Source organism: Chelmon rostratus, chromosome 8 (genome assembly GCF_017976325.1).
Source record: "Chelmon rostratus isolate fCheRos1 chromosome 8, fCheRos1.pri, whole genome shotgun sequence".
NCBI classification, from domain to species: domain Eukaryota; kingdom Metazoa; phylum Chordata; class Actinopteri; order Chaetodontiformes; family Chaetodontidae; genus Chelmon; species Chelmon rostratus.
The window spans coordinates 27,403,908-27,426,776 of NC_055665.1; the positions used below are offsets into that span (position 1 = coordinate 27,403,908).

A 22,869-nucleotide genomic window follows, 5' to 3' on the forward strand; every position below is an offset into this window, starting at 1 on the left:
CACTCCTGAGCACACACACCACTGAATACATCTGGCTGCTTATTTTAATTCATTACAATCATATTTAATTCATGAAATACTTTCTTAACTTTGACACTGTATTGACTGAAATGCTTCAACTGGAATATCTTTTTGTCCATTTAGCCTTTTAATAAACCCTCCAAAATACACATTATCATGAACTGAGGCTGTACCAGCCAAGTCGAGCTCTGCTGGTGAGAATATAGGTTTACTTGTACGACCCAACAAATCCTGCTGACTCCCCCCGTTCACAGTATCAGTGCTGTGATTGACTGACAGGGTGTCACATTGCTATTATGAGGTCCCTGCGGGCTGTATGATGGCAGCGTGAACATCACAGAGCTGCAGCTCCTGCCTGCAACACTGAGAGAAAAACTGGGTGCCATGAAGCTAAAAGTCACACTAAACCAGGGCTGGGGAATGTTTTTCCTGTCAAGGGCCATTTCAATTTCTCGAACACCCTTTGAGAGTCATACTAAATGATCGAACATATTACATTAACCTCTGTGATGGCTGGAATGGTTTTTCAGATGGCAGTGATGATTGTGATGCTCCTCATAGCTCGTTTTCCAGGTTTGGGTCAGTCAGTCTTGAGTGGAACCAAATCTTTGCCAGATTCCGTTTTGAAAAGAGCTGCTCACAGCAGCAGGTCGTTGCTTTGCAGCTCAATGATTTCATGTTGGAGATTGTCAGGCACATCAGCTGGTTCCATATTAAACAGTGTGACAAATATGTTCATTTCTTGTTGTTTACTTTTCATGTCCTGAAACCTCTCACCAAATGCCTGAAGGGGTTCTCACACTCAGCCGCATAGTCAGTCTTAGCAGACTTTTGTTCTTGCAGTGTTTCCTCTTTCCAGTTGCACTTTCCACAGCTTTAATTTCACTTCAAATGCTTTAACATTTGAAAGTGGAGAGCTGAGAAGCTGCTAAAGCTTCAGAGGTTCTTGGTAATGTCCATCAAGTCATTATGGTCTTTTCATAAGGATGTCTTGCCTTGTCCTTTAAAACCTTTACTGGTATTAGACTATCTATTCATTCAGGCCTTCTCAACAATTTTCATGAGATTCTCTGTGGATATTCATGGTCCTCAGAGGAGTCTTAATGATATAGATGACTCTTTTACCCTTCCTCCACTCCCATCACCAGGCTCTGACACCTACACTGTAATATATTCACACTCCTGTGGCTTTAACTCCTTCTCTAACTCAGATTATTAATACCTCATACTCCTGCAGGCACACACTGAGTTTGAATTTGTAGAAGGCAAGCTTATTGACTGTGATTGATTTTGAAACATCTCTGGACATCTCCCATGCTTATGGGTTGAGCCACACACACACACACACACACACACACACACACACACACACACACACACACTCAGGGTTGTTGAGTAGCTACTGGAGTTTCTTCACCAGGCTATTACAGTCAAACTGGCATCTTACGCTGCAACCTCAATCAGGGCTCAAATGGGGAAAAATGACAGGTTTGGGGGTGATTTTTCCTGCAGGACATTGCTTTTCCAAGCACCTTAGGGCACGTTTTCCATGCAACGACTGTGGAGAGCTGTTTTGATTGCTTTTCAATCGAGCGAGACAAACACTAATTGGATTTGTTTTTTTTTTTGCGGAACTGCAGAATTATAGGCTTCTTTCATGAAGCGTGGATGACTGGCACTTCTCTGATAGCTTCAGCGACACTCCTCTGTTTTGACTGACTGTTTCCTGTCAAGACTTTATTATATACATAGAAATATAGATATAATGCACAGGGTACTCTGTGGACTGTGGAGCCCTGCACAATGAAAAAGGAGTACCCAGTGCCTTAAAAGTGACACAGAGGGATCCTGAGTGAACTTTGGTATGTGATGACTTGGGAGTGAGAATGTGTTGAAGCTGTGGCGGCTCAGGCACAAATCAGAATCACTGTAGCTAAAGTTGTAGATAACTAGCAGAGCTAGTTAACTTGGCTCTCTCACCAACTGCTGCCACGGCTGATTATAACCGGTTGTAGCTGTGATAATGATTATAAGCATGGGATGACAGAGCTTTAACTGTTGCCATCGTTGCGATTGCGTTGCTCTAGCCATGGCTGTGCTTTCGTTGTTATGATTATGGCTGGGATATAATAGGTGTAACACTAACTACACGAATGGTTCTGCTGAAGATATTGTATTTCTGAACTACTGTGGTGTATCTGGAGCACATCTGTCATATTTGATAGAAGGACAGTGGGTTCAAACCCCATGTGGCTAAATGATGCTTTCCTGGTTAATGTTCATAGGGGCAGTAAAGACTGCTGACAGTACAGTGAGGTTCAACCCACAAATGCAGACATAATCGGAGCAATAACCATATCCACAGCTGCAGCTGCGCTCACAGCCAGTGGCTGTTTAATGTCCGAGTTCTGTATTTGAAAGGAGGAACGACACATAAACACTCACCGTTCCTGTGGATCAGGGGAATGCAAAAAATATATGCAAGGGAATACAATAGTTCAGACAAAAATTCCCACCATGACCTTTAAGTAGTACTGTACAATTGCACCCACTGTACCCCACAACTATTTTACTGTACACTGCAAACATATTTTTACATCCCATAAGTGTTTCTGTGGGTCAGTCAAGCACTATTTTATCTCATGTCGTATAGTTTGCTGAATACTCTTGCACAGGACTAACCTTTTCCTGTATATATTTTTACATATATGTGTATGTATATATAATAACGAAGTATGTGTCAGAATTAAGCAAATCCACAATGTTAGCAATATAGCCACATCTCAGTAAAGAATGGTGTCACACTCACTCCTGCAGATCGCTGGATTCTACAGTGGCTCTTACTCATGTCCTACAGTAACCTTCTCTGACCTCTGACTGACTGTCGTGGACTGAAAAAACACAAACAAGAAAAAATAATGGAATCAAAACGCTAAGAAAATGTTTGACAAATGCATTTCCATGTACCACACAAATGAATTCTATATATAGTACACATATATTTCCTCCATTCTCTCTCTCTAAATCTACCACGCTCAGAAATCCATACCCCCTCCGACACTGACCACTCTTGCAATCATTACTAACATGGGCTCAAATTGCCAGTGGAATGTTTATGTATACCTGCAACTGTGTAAGGACTTTTTAATTTTATTTGGATCTATTCATTTTGTCTTCTTGGCTCTGAAACTCCTTACCAACCAGCTCATCATTTCTTCCCTCCCTGCACAATATAATCACTATTCTTGCTGCAAGCCATTTTCAACGAAGTCTCTTATCAGTGCATAATAGGTCAACAGGGAAATCGTGAAATATTCATGGTCATTGTGTCCATAGAATGAAAAGATGCAGAACCATATACCTGATTTCTGATGTGAGCCTTTGATTCAGCCATCATGATATTGATATTTCTCTGATTGTGAACAGAGCTGTGCTGCCTGATTTGTCGTGTGCTGTATTCCACGTTAATGACACTCTGCCCCCCCCGTCTCTCTGCAGACGGACGCCGCACTGATGTACGATGCTGTACACGTGGTGGCCGTGGCTGTGCAGCAGTCTCAGCAGATCACTGTCAGCTCATTACAGTGCAACCGACACAAGCCATGGCGCTTCGGGAACCGCTTCATGGCCCTCATCAAAGAGGTAGGTGCTCCTGTACCTGCTTCCCATTTTGTCCTCCTCAACATACACAGTACCTTCACACAAAACACACGCAGCCTGCTCTCAGGAAAGCAGATGAAGACATAATGTAAATAAGGCTGAGGCCATCAAGAAGAAAGGGAGTATGAATAAATAGAAATGATTTATCTATGTATTTATTTATATGGAAATCATTTTTTTCTGTGTGTGTACATACATAGTCCCCTGAGTAGGGCAGCCATCTTGAGCCTGCTCTGTGAAGTTCAACATTAATCACCCATGCAGCAACAAAAACATAACATTATCTAAATTTTTGGTAATTGCCCCACAGTTTGCTGCATTTGTGAAGCTGGGACAGTTAATCCAGGGCTTTCTGTCTGTAGAAAGGCCGGGGATTAAGCAACCTATATTTAGGCTCTCTCCTACCCTCTGTTTCCCTTTAGTTTGCAGAGATCATGAGAAGGCTGCGAAGAATTAAACTATGTAGTGAGGGTGTGTATGCAAATGGGAATCACATAAGTGTGGATGTTTTTATATTAAACTCACAGTTTTTCACTATGCAAACTCAGTTTTTCTTCCCTAGCCAAACCCCTGTTCCCGCTCTTCTTCCATCTCCTCTCCTCCTGCTTTCAGGCTGTTTTTGTCCACTGACTTGAAGCTCTCTAAGCTTAGTCGCACAGGGGATGCCAGCATTTAGAAGACAACACTGTTTAGCTCAGTGGCTACAGTAATCAATGGCAACTCATGCTCTAATCCAGCATGATGCTCTGCACAAGGTTACATGACACTGTCTTTGAAATATTCTCCCCCACATAATCTTTACTGTACAGAAGGACTCATATGATAATGTCCCGAGATTGTTGTAATAAATGGAAATTCAGTTAGAATATTAACTTGTCTGGTATTATCCCTAAAAACAGTATGAAGGGATGCGACACTGACAGAAGAAAGAAAACTAAAATGGAATGGCATGTGTTCAGGTTACCATGACATTTGGTATACATATTGATGGGCCACAGAGGGGGGTCCCTGACATCTAGTGCCAACATTTCCACTTGTATACAAGAAAATACAAAATGGCCATTTTTGCCAAGTTTACCATGAAAAGTTGGCACAGTCATCCTCCTCAGAGAACGAACACTTATGGTTTTAATGATCCCGCACTTTTGGAAAAAATCCTTACATTTTCAATTCCATTGTATTATTCAAACAATGAAAAACATCATGTTGTTTGTTCAGCCCAAAACATCAGCATGCAATGAACACTGCAGTCTACTGACTGGGCTTTAGACTTTGTCTCACTATACAGTATGTGGGAACATATCCTTGTGTTACTTCTTCATCTTAGAACAGCACATATACCCCATAGTACAATAATGGTAAATGGAAGACTTGAGACCATCATAGAAAGCATCAATAGGCATCACTTTCAGTGCACACAAATAATTCAAGTACAATATTTTCTTGTTGTACTGGGGTCACTTTTGAACACCTCTGTGGACTTCTTGAGGTCAGCTGACCCCTGTTTCAAAAGCAGAACCTTTTTGCTGGCTGAAGTGCTGTCCTTTGTATTAGCTCTCCTCCTCACTGCCTCTATTTTAGAATCTTTGGCTCGGCCAAAACCTCCTCAAAAGCCCCAGCCTTCCCATTTTCAGCAGTCCAACCACAGGGTCACTGAGCTGCTGTGTATTTAACAGTTGGTGTTGGGTGCTTTGCTGTAGGGCACAGGAAACAGAGAAGCAGCACAGAGAATTGAAGTGTGACTTGCTGACTTGTGAGTCAAATCAGGCCCTCTAACGTCAAGGTTGCTCTGCGCCTGTGATAAAACAGCACTATCCACTTCATGGTCAAGCTTTTGGTTTTGTCCAAAAGTCCTTTTGATTGTAAATGTGCTTTTTCTAATATATACAAAAATGTTCTCTTTATAGTAACTTGGGGCACAACACTGGCTTCATAGCATTCATTTCAGCCATTCATTAAATACATTTACAAGATTTTGTAAATCTGAAAACAGAAAACTGAGCACATGTATTTTTATTTCAAAAACTCAAACTCAACTCAATTAACTCAATCAAAAAGTCAAGTCTCCAAATCAGTATCTGCACACAGCAGTGGTAGACTGCCTATAGGGGGGGAAGTCAGTAATGACCAGTCATTGTTGAGATACCACAAGTGAATGCATTGGTCTGGTGGTGGTGCTACCATCACCACCACCATAAAACATCTGGTTCATCCACCAAGGATAACAAATGTCCACAGCACATTCTTTTGAGGGTGATCATTTGAGACTGGCAGCTGTGTTTTCCCCTCAAGGCTCAGGAGAGATTAAGCCCATTAAGTTCCATAATAATCCACCCAAGAGGTTTTGGTATTTTTTAGTTTAGAATTTTAAATCTTCGTGATGTGTGTTGTCGCTGTGACGATGTTCTGCAGGAATCCTCCTCTGAAGACCATGAATATCCAAACCAGATTTCCAGGCAAAATGGACAGCGGGTGGGAAATAGCTCCACCTCAGATAACTGTTTGCGGATAAGGAACAAATCCACATATTGTTCATTGACCCAAACAGCTGAAAGATATGCCTCCCCTCCTCTTTGGTAATAGTAATTCATAATAATCCCCACTGGAGTGACAAACTGTTTCCTTGTTTCAGTGAACAGCACTGGTATCAATGAAGAGGTATTCAGACCCTGAGTCAAAGTAGTATGACAAATGCTTTCTAGCACAGTTGACTGTACTGAGTGAGTAACTTCCAGATCTGTGACTCCCACTCATCTTACTAAAGATAGGCCCTGAAGTCCCTGGCTTCCAGTTGGAGCAGCACTGTGAAGATTTGCTGTACCTGAGAAAAAGCCTTTCCTGCTCTGAGCCACTTTCATGCTACATTGTATCCTATCACACCCCTAAATATCTGTAAAGATTGGGTAATTGCCTTCCCACTGTTACAAATGCAGCCTCAGAGTGTGTGGAGGCACCTTGATGCCAGGGAAGACTGTACAAACAGAAAACAGTGTGTGAAAGAGGGAGAAATAGAAAGAGTGTGTGTATTCTTATTCTTTGACTGCTTTCCTTCAAACACCGTCATCAAAAACTTATTTGAAAGCGGAGATGTCGATTGATGCTGGCGGTTGAATGTCTGCTCTGATAATCTCTGTCTCTCTGCCTCGCTCTCTTTAGGCCCACTGGGATGGCCTGACCGGGAGAATCACTTTCAACCGGACCAATGGATTGAGGACAGACTTCGACCTTGATGTCATCAGTCTGAAGGAGGAGGGGCTTGAGAAGGTGTGTGTGCGTTTATGTGTGTGTATGTCTTTCAGGTCACGGAGGGCTTTCAGGTAACTCTTTGACAGCCAGCGAGGTCCAGAAGTCATGGGTAACTGTGGGCGTGTTTTATAAAGAACTGATCATTCACTAGTGACTCATGTGTTTAAAGGAATCTTTTCCAAGGTGGCAAAGATCGATATCAATCTAATGTTTGTGTGTTAAGCACAGAGCTGGACCTGGGACATGCTTTGCCACTCATCTCATAAAGACAGGAGGTGGGGGAAGTCGCTAACCAGAACAGCTGGCTGAAATGACTGTGCACAGCTTCCTAGAGTCTGGTCGTCACAGTGAGGCTGCTGGGTTTAGTACCACTGGGCCTGTACGGAGACCAAGACCTGTGCCCACTGACTGTACCTGTAGTTTGTGTATCAAACAAATCAGATACGTCACCTGTAGTCATGAGCTTTAGAGGGGTTGGTATGTATATGTGAGGCTAGCTGTTTTTTTTAGATTGGCTAACTCTGTCCCAATTACAGCTACAAAGACAGGCTTGATATGGACCCCTGGAATGAGCACCTATTTTCTTACCTAATTACTATCTAATTTACTGTCTCGCACAATATTTCCTAGTGGCAAATATTAATACCATCATGTGCAGAATTTGAAAAAAATTGACTTTGGTGTACCTCAGTGAAAGCAATGCACGCCAATACCAAAGTCCAACCTGCAAACAGAAAGAGGCTCGAAGCAAATTGCCCTGAAATCAGCACGATTAACTAATTCTTCTCTCAGAATTATTTGAAAGACGCTATTATCAAATAAGGTTAGTAAAATGGCAAATAGCTTTTGTAGTAGTTGCATCTTGTGTAGCCTGAATTTTAGTAATCAGCATAACATGTGACCTACAGCCCAATACGACAAAATGCAACGGAAGCAGACTTAGCGATTAAATCATGATATCCACGAAGCATGTGACAGAAGCATCAGCTTAACTGAAGAGACGTAGCAGCAGGCCAAAACATCAGATCTGAGAGATGAGAAGACCAAGAGGTGTGCCATCTGTCCATCGTGCTATCTACATTGTCTTCACCATTTGAAGTTTGACTGGCACTCTTTCAATTATGTCATCTTGTTGTAATTTCACCTGTCAAGGTAATTGCCGCCTACCGAGCGTCTTTCTTGATGAACCAACTCCTCATAACTGCACAACAGTGGTGGACGGACACAAGCAATTTAAAATTTGTAATACATTTGTGTTGAAAGCTAGCTAGTGTCACAGTGCACACACCATGTCAGTCTTCATTTTGACACGTAGAACAGAAATACATTTTTAATGTGTATTCTGAAAGCTAATTTGAATAGCTAGTTAGAGTAGTTATAGGTACAGTATATTTAAACAATCTCAGCTTCATCAGATCAAGACACAATATGGATATGAGACACATTTCAGACACATCTGACCATGTCCATACAGTCCATGCAGCACTGAAAGACTCATTGATCACTGTAATCGTTCCTTCAATCTGTGCCACCCTTTAAACTTGTTAAGCGTACTTAGCACACTAAACAAGTTAAAATCTTTTAGTGTTACATACCATTGGAGAGTTTCTTACTGAATGGAGGCATACTTCCTTTGTTGCTACATCTGGCTAACTGATGCCCGTAGTCCATGCAGAGGGAAATTTTGCCTTGTTTTTCGTGTGCATGTGACTGCAAGTGACTGGAAGTTTTTTTCTGCAGTCCTGGGTTATTCAACACGAGTGGCGAGTGACAGCTTACACTATAGGCAGTGAATACAGCTACCTGTACAACAGAACAGACTCTGTGTTAATGTGACAAATGAAACTTTCAAAGCTTGCCAGGAAATCAAGCTGTTCTCTTATTTTATTTACTTCCACTCAGAACCCTCTCATTTTTGCTCCTGTCTCTGCATAATAAAAGAACACAAGATGGTCACAAACAAACTACATTGACAGTGATAAGGTCTTTAGCTAAAAAAGCTAAAAAAAATTCAAGGTGTTGCAGTGATGAGCAATCGACCTGCTAAAAGACTGCTTAGTGGAGACAAAACTGGAGACAGATTTTTAATGTATGAGGCTGAACGCAGAAATCAGCTGCTGCAGGACTTTTATCCATCAGTACAAATAACAGCGGTAAACCAAACTCTGTCTCCAGCTACGTCTCTCTCAGGTCTGGGATATCCCGTCACTTCTCCACATTTGACATGATTTCTCTGAATAACTGTAAAGAAATAAGTTTTCCTGCCTGCCGGCCTGCACAGTGAGAGGCGGTTGCTACGCAACATACGTGTTTACTTGCAGAGCCGCTGCGCAGTGAGAGCAGTGACAGACGAGAGTAGGCTCATTTAAAATCTATAAAATATGTTTTAATCATTATTTTGTGTCACATTATTGACACAAAACGCTTCACGTCGGGCTTCTATGTCATCCTGTCAGGGTTAATTTCTCCATAGGAACCTGCTCACTATACAGCATCCTTACCTAACCCTCCTCTGCTCACTTTAGTTTTCTTTACCTTGACCTCGAACACTTTACATTCACATGGCACATACATCAGCAAACAGACACATGATGACACACAGCTTTTGTTTCCTACAACATGCTCGTGTTTATTTAGCATGGTTGGCAGTACATTGGATTCTTCTTGCAGTGCACATTTAGTTATCTTCTGCACAGTCACACTTTAGTTTGTCTTTGGTTAACTTTGTCTTAAGTGGTTCTGATTTCTATTTCTTGGGTTACCAGTGTGAAGGTGCTGCTGCTGGGGGGACGTCTTGTCAGGCCTGAGCAAAAGATGCACCTGCTGGGGCAGAGCTGTTAAATGCAGAACCCCCCTTTGTTTCAAAAATGGCTTGATCAACCATTATTCATGTACGTTTTGTAAACTACTCCGATTCATTTTTGGGTAAATAAAATCTGCTTTTTGAAAATCGACCTGCAATTCCTCATTCCCATCAGTTCGGTCCCTCACAAGCCGGTTGTCAACCAATCACAGGGTTGGTAGTTTGATCCCCAGTGCCTCCTGTGCAAATGTCAAAGTATCCTTGGGTAAGACACTGGACCCCAAAGTGCTCTTGATGAGCAGCTCTGTTACAATCACTCTGTTGTGTTTCACTGTGTGTGAATGGGTGAATGAAAGACAAATTGTAAAGCGCCTAGTTCGTTAAGGTAGAATTGTCCATTTATTAGGGAGACAATCATTTTATTCTCCATCAAATGACCATTAGGTAAAAAGTAGAGTGAATGTAGGCTAAAGAGGGACTTTCTTCCATCATATTAGTTTGAGGAATCCAGCAAGGACAAAATATGTCTTAGCTGTCCATGTGAACATAAATACACAGGCAGTTCAGAGAGTGTAGATTTACATGTACATATATGGATCCCACTTTACTTTCATCTACTGAACCATATTCTGCTGCTGCTGCTGCTCAGCATGCAAACTCAACAGATGTTAACTTTGAAAGATATTCATTTGATTTACCTAACATCCAAAAAAAAACCCAAACCCTCCTTTTAGTGTAAGTTAAAATGCATCATGGTATGTCGTGGCATATACGTCAGCATGTGTTTGCCGACTCACATGAATAGGTGCATCTGTGGTTTACAGCTTTTCCTAGGAATGGCATCACTCCAGCGTTCAGCAGTCAATTTGAGATTCATGAGATTATCAGCGGGAGGAGAAACTGCTAACACTGCCGATACAAATAATATTCTTGAATGCAACTGCAAACACTTCACACTTCAGCATCCTCACCGGTGCTTGCCTCTCAGCAGCTCCTGACCTCTGGTCTGCGTGCTGTGTGCGCCTGCACCTCCATGAATAATTTACTCTATTAATAAAAACCCCTTCAGAAGCCCTCCAGCCTCATGAAGCCTGAATTAAAGAGTTGATTTGCAATTACAAAGCCTATCTCAGGCCCTCGCACGGGGCATCAGAGGAGCCCTGAGGAGTGTGTGGCTGGTGTGAGTTGTGGGTTGGAGTGTTTGTGGTCCCTTCAAGTGATGCTCAGGTCAGTGGGGTTGGATAGGGTGTGGGGGGTGCTGATGGGGATGCATGAGTGTGAAGACTTGAGGGAGAGCTAAAAGACAACAAGAGAAGCCTGGAGGCACAATCTGATAGATTTGCCATCCTCTTCTTCCTCATTGCTTCGCCAGCATGCCCCCCTTCTGTTTTCAGGACTCCTCTGTGTTGTCCTCCGCCGACCCTCCAAAAAGCCATGGGGCCAATTCAGATTCTAGATCATCTCTAATATTATTCCCTGTAGGACCCTAGAAGAAAGTGCCCCCTGACAGTGCTGAGGGTTCACATGGCTGTCAACTGTGCCTCCAGGGTGCTGCACATTTTTCTCTGTATGTATCCAGACTAGAAAGAGTCTGAGTACACTGTATGTCTGTACGTTTCTGCCAGTGTGTTTGGCAGTGCTACCAATTAAAAAAAGCTTTAAACATTCACATTGAAAGATTGCATAACTGAGCATTATCATCAGTGCTAATGCAGGAAGTACTGTGTCTTTTATACAGCAGGACAGAAGTTAAGAGTGTGGATGTTTGTGTGGTGGATGGTCATGTAGAGCATGTGACTTTAATAGAAGAGAACACAGTTTGCGTCCCATCACAGTCCTGCAGTTAAGGTTTGGTTTGTTGGGATGTTCTGTAACCACAAACAATAGTTTAAGTTGCCCGGCCCAAACCATACTTTAGATGCCATACACAGATATCATAGAAAGTGCAAATTTTTCAAATAAAACGGTGTTAGTTTGTATTTCAGGGTCTTGCCGAGTCATCCAATATCAACATTCGTGTCTGGCGTGGTAGGCTTGCAGAGGTACTGACGCATAACCTTCCCAAATCTCAATGTCGCATTTATTGGCCGTGTGCATCAAACAATATTGATCCAAGACACTTCAATTTTCTGCCCAAAATCTACACAAGAAGAAAAGCGCAGCATCATTTTCTCCAAATATTCAGGAAACAGAGTTAGCTACTTTGGTTATTGCTGTTTCTAAATATCAGACTGAAATTAAATGTGCCAGAAGTACATCTTGTCTTTATCCTCTGCTTAATTAGAGCTTAGTTGTTCTTCCTCTCACAATAAGCAGGTTTCAAAGATAAATTGTCAGAAAATTGTCTGTTTCCAGTTACAAGTATTCTCGCTGGTTTTGTGACAAATGGTAGAAACTTCCAATAATCAAAAAGCAAAGCAGCCTATTTTTATTTTTGAAATAAACAAAGTGAGGAGTAGCTGAACCGAACATTAGTCATGCTATTGGTTCTGTGTGCCTGTATTACTTTTACATGTATCTATTTGTCCTGAAACAGGCTTAAATATTAAAGAACTGTGTTTTTTTTATATACAGATTGGTACCTGGGACCCTCCAAGTGGCCTGAACATGACCGACAACCAGAAGAGGAAGACGACTGATGTCTCTGATTCCTTATCCAATCGATCCCTGATTGTCTCCACAATACTGGTACACCATTCTTTTAATGAATCTGTTTGATTTTTGAACTGTTGTTGGAGCAGTTGCACCACTGTTCACAATTATTTCACCTATTGAGAGCTTTTACTTTTTAGTTGCATGTTGCATTGTGCGACATAAATGTACATCAATACCAAACTCAAAAACGGAGTGGGTAACAACATAATCTCACTGAAAGGTCCATGTACTAGTTTTGTGACACTTTCAACCGCATCTCACAGTCTTCCTCAGCAAATACAGGTCACTCAGACTTTACCCATGCACAGACCATACAGGTAGAGACAAAGGGACAGGCCCCTGTTCACATAGTGGGCCACCAGAAGTGTCATTTGAGGAGGGACAATGTGCATCTTATTCCTGGATGGTAGGTGAACCGAAATGTGTGCATCCATGGGAGGACCTGGGACTGGACGGAAGTGGACACAAACCTGTGGTTAAAGGAGGACCATAGACTTAATCTCCCAAGAGACGGTGGCCACGACAAATGAAGGAGGAGGACCCCTTTGTGACATGCTGATGGGAGAAAGCATCCGGCTTAATGTTCCTGGAAATGGCTCAGTTTGTGAATGTGAAGTTAAATTGAACAGAGAATAAGGCCCAGCAGGCCTGACAGAAGTTGAGGCGCTTGGCTGTTTAAATGTAGACCAGGTTCACATGATTGGTTCACACCACATAATGGCTGCTCCACTTCCTCCGGCCAGTGTCTCCACTCCTCCAAAGCAAGTCCAACAGCAAGTAGTTCCCTGTTCTCTACATCATAATTAGGTGCAGGGATCATGCTTCTGATCAGGTCCGGAGCACTGAGAGAGGACTGTGCCCACATCAGTAGCCAAAGATTGCATCTCAACTACAAACTGGCAAGAGGGATCAGGTTGGACCATGACTGGAATAGAGGTGAAGAGACTCTTTAGCTCAGAAAAAGCTTTTACAGCCTACAGCTTTTACAGGGTCCAGGAAAATAGAGTGAAAGAATAGCTAAGTCTGGTTAGAGATGCTGCTACCCTGCTGCAGTCCTGATGAAGCGGCAGTAGAATTGGTGCAAAGCAGAGGAACCGCTGAATTTGTTTACAGGTGGTTGGTATGGGCCACTCTGCCACAGCTCTGATCTTTTCTGGGTCTGTTGCCACCTTCCCACTCTCAATGATGTATCCCAGGAAACTCACGGAACTGCCAGAAAACTCACATTTAAAGCTGGAGTTGGAAAAACAGCAGGAGCACTGGTGAGCCCAAAAGCCATTACCAGATGCTTGAAGTGTCTGTGGGGTGTGTTGAGAGCTGTTTTCCATTCATCTCCCTCCCAAATCCTGACATGGTAGTCTGCGTTCAGGAGATCCAGTTTTGGAAAGGCTGTGACACAATGGAGCAGCACAAAAGCAGAGCTGATTATTGGCAGAATGTACTTGTTTTGTTATTCAAGCCACTGCAGTCAGTGCAAGGATGTAGAAAGCGGTGCAACCATGGCCTCTACTAGAGGCAAAGCCAATTGCAGGTAGGAGGAGTGGCAAAATGAACTCCGTATGACAACCTTCTCAGCAGACCACTCAATATGGGGGTTATGTTGCTTCAGCCAGGGAAGTCCCAGAACTAGAGGTGTGTTAGAGGCAGAGAGGATGTTCACGCAGGTGATTATCAAGCCTGGATTGCTGCAAAGGGACAGTTAGCGTCATTGATTGAACTCCGGGGAGAACTGAAAAGAGCAAAATCCAGAGCAGACGGTCAAGTGTGTAGGATTCCCTGGTGAAGAAGACACTGGAGATGGAGGTGAGGGAAGATGCTGGATGGGCTGCAGTGCAGAGACTGGTGGGGTACATTCAAAAGTTAATCTTACCTCTTCATTAGTTAATCAAGTGATTTGAGCTTGGCTGTTGTCAGAGAGGGTCCGGAGAAGTTGTCAGTGATGCCCCAGTCATCTGCCTTGGCTGGAGACTGTTTTCTGAATATTTATGGTTTTCCAGGTCGTATTCCAGGAGTCCATGCTGGCCAGATTGTTCTGTTAAGTGGAACTGAGTCTCAAACTCAAAAGCAGGATGCAGACAGAAACACAAGGGGGGGGCAGCAGGAACACAAGGAATTAGGAGCAGCACAGCCATGACGCAAGCAGTTGCATAAATTATTGTGCTGTCTTTCAACATGATCTACATCTAAACAACCACTGAAAACTGCTAAAGAAAAACATAAGCAAAAAAATAAATAAGGTATATTAGTTGAACTGGAAAGCTATGGAAAGCTCATGGTCCTGGTCAGGATGGGTTTTACTCAATGCAGTTACCCACCTAATACAGTGATAGGCCCTGCAGAAGGAAAAGGAATGCAATTGTTAGCCAATGGGAGGCTTATCTGACCATCCGCATCAATTAAGTTAGATTGGTATTTGATCAAAGGGGTGTGCTACTAAATGAGATTAATGGATTAGTGAGGTATTTTGTGCCTAAAGCCACAGTTTTCAATGTCAGGAAGGTGGCTGTCTTTTACCCCGGCTGCACAGCCTAACCTGCTCCAGAGGGGGTTCTGCTCAGTGTTTTGGATTTAAATCAGTTATAAAAAGTGCCACCCTTCCACTCATTCTGTTCCTGACAATATTCTTGATGAGCAATAAAGATTCTGCGTTGTTATTATTATTTTTTTCCTGTTTGCTTCAGGTAATATTAACACTTTAAATTTTACGCAGCATGTAATCCACACACTGAAAGAATGAGAAATTTACAGCAACTATAGACCACTTTGGATTAAGTGTCTGTGCATGTCCCTGATTTGCTGCCAGGTTTGTTTTGTACTGCCAGTATTGCAGCAAACACCAATTAGAATATTGATTGGCCTATTGGTATTTACCACAGAAAATATTCAATCAATAAAATAAATTTCACTTTGATTTGGCCAAAAAACTGAAGTGATTTCGTCGTACCATTCGTTAGAGGACAGGGTCACATCTAAATGAAGTTCTTGATCATAATATTTAAGTGCTGTATTAAGTTTAAGCGCTCTCTGCAATTTGCAGTTGTCACATTAGAATTACTGAGGGTGCAGTGAGTTGTAAAATACATACTGTATATTATATATGATGATAACTTTTCTGCCAGCATTCCTCTCTTGCCTTATTAGAATAGAATATTTTTTCTATATTCCTCATAGCCCCCCATTATATTGATTTGTTCCTTCTGACTGCAGGCAGCATGCAATAGGTCCTTTTTGTGTGAAGGTTGACTTAAAAGATGCACCAAAAATCCCCTTATTTAGGGACTGGACACAGAGCCTGATGAAGAAAACCTGAGTGAACAGAAAAAGTGGATCATTAGCATTGTGACAGCCATGCTGTCATGATATCAAGTCCCTGACAGGGGTGTTTAGTTTTGTTGAGGCAGCTCACGCGAAGAAAGCCTGGCTATGTCAAACTTGCTTTGTAGTATAAGCCTCAGGTCTTTGGTAAAAAGTAGCACATTTAACCATTTGTTAAACGTAACCCTGCTCTCTGGAGTTCACTGTTATCTAACAGGATTTCTGAGCAATAAAGTCTACAACTTTGAAACACTTGCCTCTTGCTGCCATTTTGGACAATGTGCAAATTAAATATTGCAGCTTTAAATGTCTGTTTATAGCCAAATCAAATTGTAATGGTGCTTTATGTGGGACCAATTATAGCAGGCTAGAACAGCTCTCAGTCATAGCAGACTTCAAACCCTCCAAAGATGTCATTATTTTTAAGCTTTTCCTATTGAAAATTCCTTCAGTGCTTTGCCTGAGCTGCCCTTTCTGTTTAGAGCACTTTCTGGGGATGCTGCTCTCCAACTAAATTGAAGTAGAGTACCCCAAAGCACTGCACTCTCAAATTGCCAGTTGACTTCACCACTTTGGAGGACTCCAATTTGGTGGGAGCAGGCTCAGGCAGGGAAAATTGACTGATTGATTGTCCAATAAGATTTCATGGTTTACGGCTCTGCCTCTTATCAACCAATTTATCAGGTATATTGTTTTATTGTTTCTCTCACCAGTGGTGCCAAAACCAAGGAATTCAGGCAGAACTGTGAGAGGAAGCAGCAAATTTAAAATCTTTCTGATCTGTATTCTTGACAGCAATAGTTTTTCTCCATCTGGCTAGCTGTTTGCTCCAGCATCCAGTCTTTATGCTAAGCTAAGCTAATCAACTCCTCACTCCAACTCCCACAGACAACTTAACTCACAGATTTGAGAGTGGTATTCTAGCTCTCTGCAATAAAGTGAGCATGCATTTTTCCTAAACTGTTAAACTACCTTCAAGGCCCCTATCACTTCCCAAAGATGCCACTCACTTTACAGTATGTGGGTGGTGTACACAGCAGGCCTGTTAACAGGAAAAAAAAAAAAAAAAAAAAAACAACATTAATTAATTTACCACAAACTAATTGCTGAATGCAGGATCTGGAGCTGATTTTCTGTTGCTGAACAGACCTGTGAAAAATGTTTACTTACCATACCTACTGTGCTTGTGTGTGTTAACATATGCACACCTATACTCCTGTACACACAGACTATATGCCATATGAGGACCATGACAGTGGAGGGAAACTTGTCGAAGCAAGCCAAATTAAAGTCAAATATGATCCTGTTATTGAGGAGGCAAGCGTGAAAATAACAATATCAAGCAAATTGTGGGTTGTCATTATTTATCGTGGGCCTTCTTTCCTTCCTCGCGTGCTGTGAAGTGATTGGATTGCAGTTATTAGCACGACTCTCTGCGGCTGTAATTGCCATATCAGGATTGAGTCATGGGGAGATGTGTGATGGCTTTGAGCAGTGAGGAAAGGAAGGGAGGGCTGACAATAATTGGGTTTGTTACGTTTGATTGATGCACACTTTCATCCAGCTTCTCATCATTTTCTCCGGGATTATGTACTATAAAACATGATGTAATTACTGTTGAGATCTTGGCCTATCAACAGTTTATCTACTTTGGAAATCACTCCTGTGATGTTGTGATGGGAATGAAGTACCTTTAGGCTAATGGCTGGAGCTGCAGATAATATACTGTGTAATGTTTTAAAGAGAGCATGGAGCAGGCCTGCTTCCTCTTGCACAGAAACAACCCATGTTTCATTAGTCACTGCAGGAACAGAGCTACCTGCAGACTGCGCTAAAATTCAAAATAATGTATAAAATATTATACTGTAGATTTAAATGAAATTTTTCTCTGCTGGAAAGACAAAAGGACAAAAAAAAAAAAAAAAAAAAAAAGCCCAGAGCAGAAGATACCCAGCATCAGTTCAGGCATTCTGGGGGCAGCAACTGCCTCACTGCAGACATCACATTTAGTGATCAAGTATCTGTTGTTGCGTCAGTAGTTGAAAGTAGATCACATCATCGTGATCATTTCTAGTGAACCTCTAAAATAGCTAATGTTATGATGTTTGTCATTGCCTTCCTAAGCTAACCACTGTCTGTGGATCTCATCAACATTTCGATTCATTCCTGCTGAAGATATGAATGTTTAAAAACAGCTCACAAATATTTAATGTCATTGACAGAAAGCTCAGTCATTTCCTAAAACAGCTGGTCACTGTCATTTTTATCAAATGTTACTTAAAGACAAAGGAATATAAACCGTTTTCAGTGACTGATTTCAGTTACATTTCATGCTATAGTGAATATTTGGTTACTTGTTAGTAGGATATTTTCATTGATGGTTTGGATTTGCATCAGGAGAATCGTTGACAATTCGTCTTTAGTCAAAGATATTACATATCTACAGCCACCACTTCTGATGTACATTCTACACAGAATACACTGTCCGAAAAGGTGAAGATACTTAATTACAGAGAACCATGGCAGGATGGGAGGACAAGTTTGTCTTCATTAGTTGACGTTTGGTACATGAAACAGAATTATTCAAGTACATTTCATTTACTTCCAATGTACAATAAGTCAATCAGCTGAAATTGAAATTAGAAACTAGAAAGCTAAAACAAAGAGAGGAACAGTAAACCTTTAATTGATTAAAATGTTGGGCTGCAAAACCAAACAAACCTCTGGTCTCAGATCAGGTCTCATTTCCATTTGCCTGTCAGTATTCAGGGCAACTGTTCTTAGACGACACATGAGGAAATGCAACCAAGCTGGTGCTAGAGCAAACAGACTTTCCAGACTGTCACATTCAGGAAAGAGACAGGAGGAAAAGGAATGAATAAATAGGACCACTTGCATTAATTATGGATCATGCTGATGAATCAGTACTGTAAGGGATCATTAAATTAAATGACTGAGCTACCAAACATATGTTGTATCCCGGCAATTATCTGCTGTGTGATGTATCTCATTTTTCTAATATGTCTCCAGGAGGAAATGTTTCCATCAGGTGCTCATAGGTAAGGACATTAACCAAATCCATCATGACAGAGAAACAGACAGTAGTTGATTGATTACGGATTAATTGGCCTTTGAGTAACTTTGAATTTGTGCAAATAATGGTCCCTTGTCTATCTATCTATCTATCTATCTATCTATCTATCTATCTATCTATCTATCTATCTATCTATCTATCTATCTATCTATCTATCTATCTATCTATCTATCTATCCATCTATCTATCTATCTGTCTGTCTGTCTGTCTGTCTGTGCTATATTTAAGCCAATAGGCAGTCTTCCATCACTCCATGCTGAGAGCACCTGGATGATTTTCTTTGTTCTCTGCTACAGCCACAGCACATGGAAGAGAGTCAATAATACTAAAATAAATGTTTAAAAATGACTCAAATAAGGCAGTATCATTTGTTTTTTCTAAGGCACAAAATCCATTGTTTTTAATTTGCTGGAAAAGATCAGGCTTGATTTTGTGTTTACGGGAGTCTTCAGAGAGACATGGAAGTGGTATAGCTTTAATTAGGTTTTCTTTACAGAGACACTCGGCTTTTCCTTCACTCTCTGTTTTTAATTAAAGATGCACCGGCCTTCCTCTGCAACCAGCCTTGCAGCAGGAGGTATGAGGGAGTGTGTGTATTTGTATGTGTGTGTGTATTCAGGGCAGCAGGGTAGGGAGTAACACCTAGAGGACCCTTCATGTGCATGTATCTAACATGATACTCACACCATCATACTGGCCCATTTGGAATCCCAACAGTCAAAAACTATAATTGAATACGTCGTGTATGTAGCTGAATAATTTGATAGTATTTCACAAAGCATAGATTGTTTTACTTTTACTTTTCAATCAGTTAATAAGCCAATAGAAAATATTTTTTGAATAAAAAATAACCACTTATTAGTACATGAAAACTCTTTCAAATGTCACTTACTGTATTACCGAGACAATTGTAGAAAGCAATTATAATCAAACCAAACCAAACCAAAATCAAAAATCATAGCCTGTTTCATCATGTATTTTACATTTGTCGAGTTTGGTAACTCTCAGTGGAAAAAAATAATGATCAAAACTGATGCAGAAAATCAAAAGATATCCTTTATGCTTCTTTCTATGACTAATGCAGCTACTACATTACCCATGATGCAAACGCATAGCATCGTTTTGAAGGTCAGCACAGTCGAAAGTGGAGTTTGACAGCATCAGCTGTGAGCTGGAGGACTTTTTTAAAGCAATATTGGGACATGTGTCTTTTTATAAGCAGAAGAAAAGAGGCCAGTTCAAAACTGGGACAATGTCATGTTAGAAAATACAGAAATATCCATTCAATTAAAATGATTTGAAACACATTTCATTACCTGATTGGCGGTATTGTAACTGTGACAACGACATTAACATCCTAAATCAATTTATTTTATTTAGCTCACTGTATTATTTACCGTAATAACATTTGTTGTCTCATAGTGCGTCAGCAACAAATGTCCGTAATCGTGTTGGGCATGTGCTCATGTGTCAGATTATATACTTCACTGCGCCTGTGCTGATACGATTAATTGGGATTAAAGCATGTGAATAGTAGCGGGAGAACCAAGCTCGTTGAATCCAACCATGCCATTAAAAATTCTTTTGAACAGTGTCTCTTTGAAGATGTAATTCTTAAAAAAACAGACATTGCTAAATCTCTGTTGGTCAATGTCGGCCTGAATCAAGCCAAAATAAACAAAGTGCATGAATCAGTGCGTAACTTCAGTGGTTGGTGCAGGAGAGGCTTTGGTAACCAGATAACCAGATCTGGATCAATACAGCACAAAAGAAAACTGTTAGTTATCTACTCTTCTGCTGTCACACCACAGTGTCTCCCAGCCTCCTAAATTAAGTCAAGGCTTTGAGTTGCAGTTTTGGTGTGTTTTGTGAGATGTGTGAAGAGTGAAAGGTGACATTTCTCTTATGTTGGAGCTACCTGTATAAAACCGTTTAAGCCCTTCAACACATCGCTTCCGCTTCCACAGATGGAAGATAAAAGCTTTTATAATGTCCAGAAACAATCGCAGGTGTTGCTGATCGCTCCAGTGAGAGATGGTAATGTGCAGTGCTGCTGCTCATGATAATTACAGTCTTTCACAGTTGACAGAAGGTGAGAGGTCATAAGCTGCTAATGTGCTCACAATCGCTTCTTTGTGCTCGACATGCAAGAACAGTTGTTTCGTTAGTTAACATGGCAGCAAATAGAGACTGAGGGAAAATGGTCAAAAAATAAAGGGAGGAATTCATTCTCATTTAAAGGGATTTACTGTCACCTTGGTCAGAAGGTCCTTTCAGAGATAAGAATAAAACCAATGTAAAAGAAAAGCAGAGATGTCTAGGATTGTCTGTATAGGATGTTTGTGCATGTTTACACTGCAAGGCTGGGAGCAGAGCAGAGAGGCAGCAGGTACTGTAGCACTGGCAAATTAAAAAAAAAATAAAAATGAGCCGAGCAAACACCATTTGGGAATGTTCGCAGACATGTGCATTATACTAAATGACACATAAGACCAGTGCTCATATTTGTTACTTAGTCTAAATAAATATTCAAATGTCCTACTGAGTTTGTATCATATTCAGTCGACTCATCTTGTTATCTTATTTTTATTTATTCAAGCTTTAGTTGACTGAAATTTCTGAACATCTCAGTCAAAGAAAACCAAAATTATTTTAGTCTAGTTGTAGTCACTGGAATCTGTTGACATTTTAGTCTTTTGCAGTCAGCAGATTATATCGAACTTTTCAGTCAATCTAGTCTAGGAAAAAGAAAATGTTTTTCTTATTATTGTCTGATGAAAGACACAGGGTGACTGATTAAGAATGCAGCTTTGCAGAACGTGTCTGGTCTCGTGGTCTGATGGAATTAGTTTAAGGAAAACATCCAGATTTATTTTGATACCAAATCAAGTCAAATTCATTTTGATGGTAATGTGAAGGACAGTGAACACAAAGCATTTTAATGTCACCAAATACCTGCTGAAGTACATCAGTTTAATTAGCTGCTCAGGTGTGGGAGCATGCTAGGCTGTTGTTTATGATTTCAAAGTGTGTAGCTTTTAGCTACACACACGAGCCTGTGCACACACACACACACACACACACACACACACACACACACACACACACAGACACACACACACACACGTGCATGTCCAGTATTGTTCATTGTGATAAAGAGAGATTTTGGAAAAGTACTAATTCTTGAAACTACAGTTTAATCACTTCCTTTCTCGTGACCGATTTAGAATGATGATACAGTCCTAGTTCGTGTTTAATGACATCAGTGCTGTCGCATCATCGTCATGTGTTGGCCATGGGAAAAATGTTGCTGACAGACATATTGAGTCATAGTTTTTGTTAATGAAATCAACACTAGTAAGACGCAGCAGTCAGGAAGGGTGTGGGTGTATTAAACCATTTTTATACTTTTTATCCATCAGTGGTGTCTTTCTTGGAGCCGTGTCAAGACTCACTTGCACTTGCTTGTGAGAATGTGGTGGGTGGGCCTCAGACCCTCTAAAAATGGAAGAACGTTTTTTACATTTTCAAGTGAAATGCATCAGTCTGGTGCAAAATTAAAAGGCTTGATCTATGAAGACCTTGTTCTAGTAAATAATTTAATCATATACATATTGGTTGTGTATGTACGAATGGTGATGTCACACCCACAAAGCACGATGGCGAGACAAAATTCACAAATAGTCAAAACACAATCTCTTTTTAACAACGAGCAGCCAGATATGTCAGTCAACATAAGAGAGGAGGCTGACACATCTGACTGAGAGTGAGAGATGCTCCGCTGAAGCAACAAACACAACGTTAGAGTCAGACGTTAGAGTGTGAAAAATCTTTTCAGTTCATCCGTCTCAAACCGCGATGAGACAAAGCAGACTGCGGCGGGCCACCACAGTCATTAATGGGGAACAGTGAAAAAGTTAAAACACTGGCAAGGCCTAAAAGTCGAGCTCTGTACAACAATGAAGGTCGTGCTGCCATAAGGTTTGGCTACTTTGCTGACTCGACAGGAGAACAATGGCAGTTTTGCCAATAATTGTTTGTGGAGGGGCTCAGACATTCAGTTAACAACTGAACA

At 41.1% G+C, this 22,869-nt stretch overlaps 1 protein-coding gene across 3 annotated transcripts in view; it reads left to right on the plus strand.

Annotated features, from left to right (window-relative positions):
* grik2 (glutamate receptor, ionotropic, kainate 2) overlaps positions 1 to 22,869 on the plus strand; it is a 249,474-nt gene that overhangs the window by 154,141 nt on the left and 72,464 nt on the right. For all 3 annotated transcript variants that reach the window (XM_041943443.1, XM_041943441.1, XM_041943442.1), the window contains exons 7-9: positions 3,520 to 3,663; positions 6,838 to 6,945; positions 12,305 to 12,418. In XM_041943443.1, the coding sequence (XP_041799377.1) occupies positions 3,520 to 3,663; positions 6,838 to 6,945; positions 12,305 to 12,418 (366 nt within the window). The remainder of the gene's footprint in view (positions 1 to 3,519; positions 3,664 to 6,837; positions 6,946 to 12,304; positions 12,419 to 22,869) is intronic.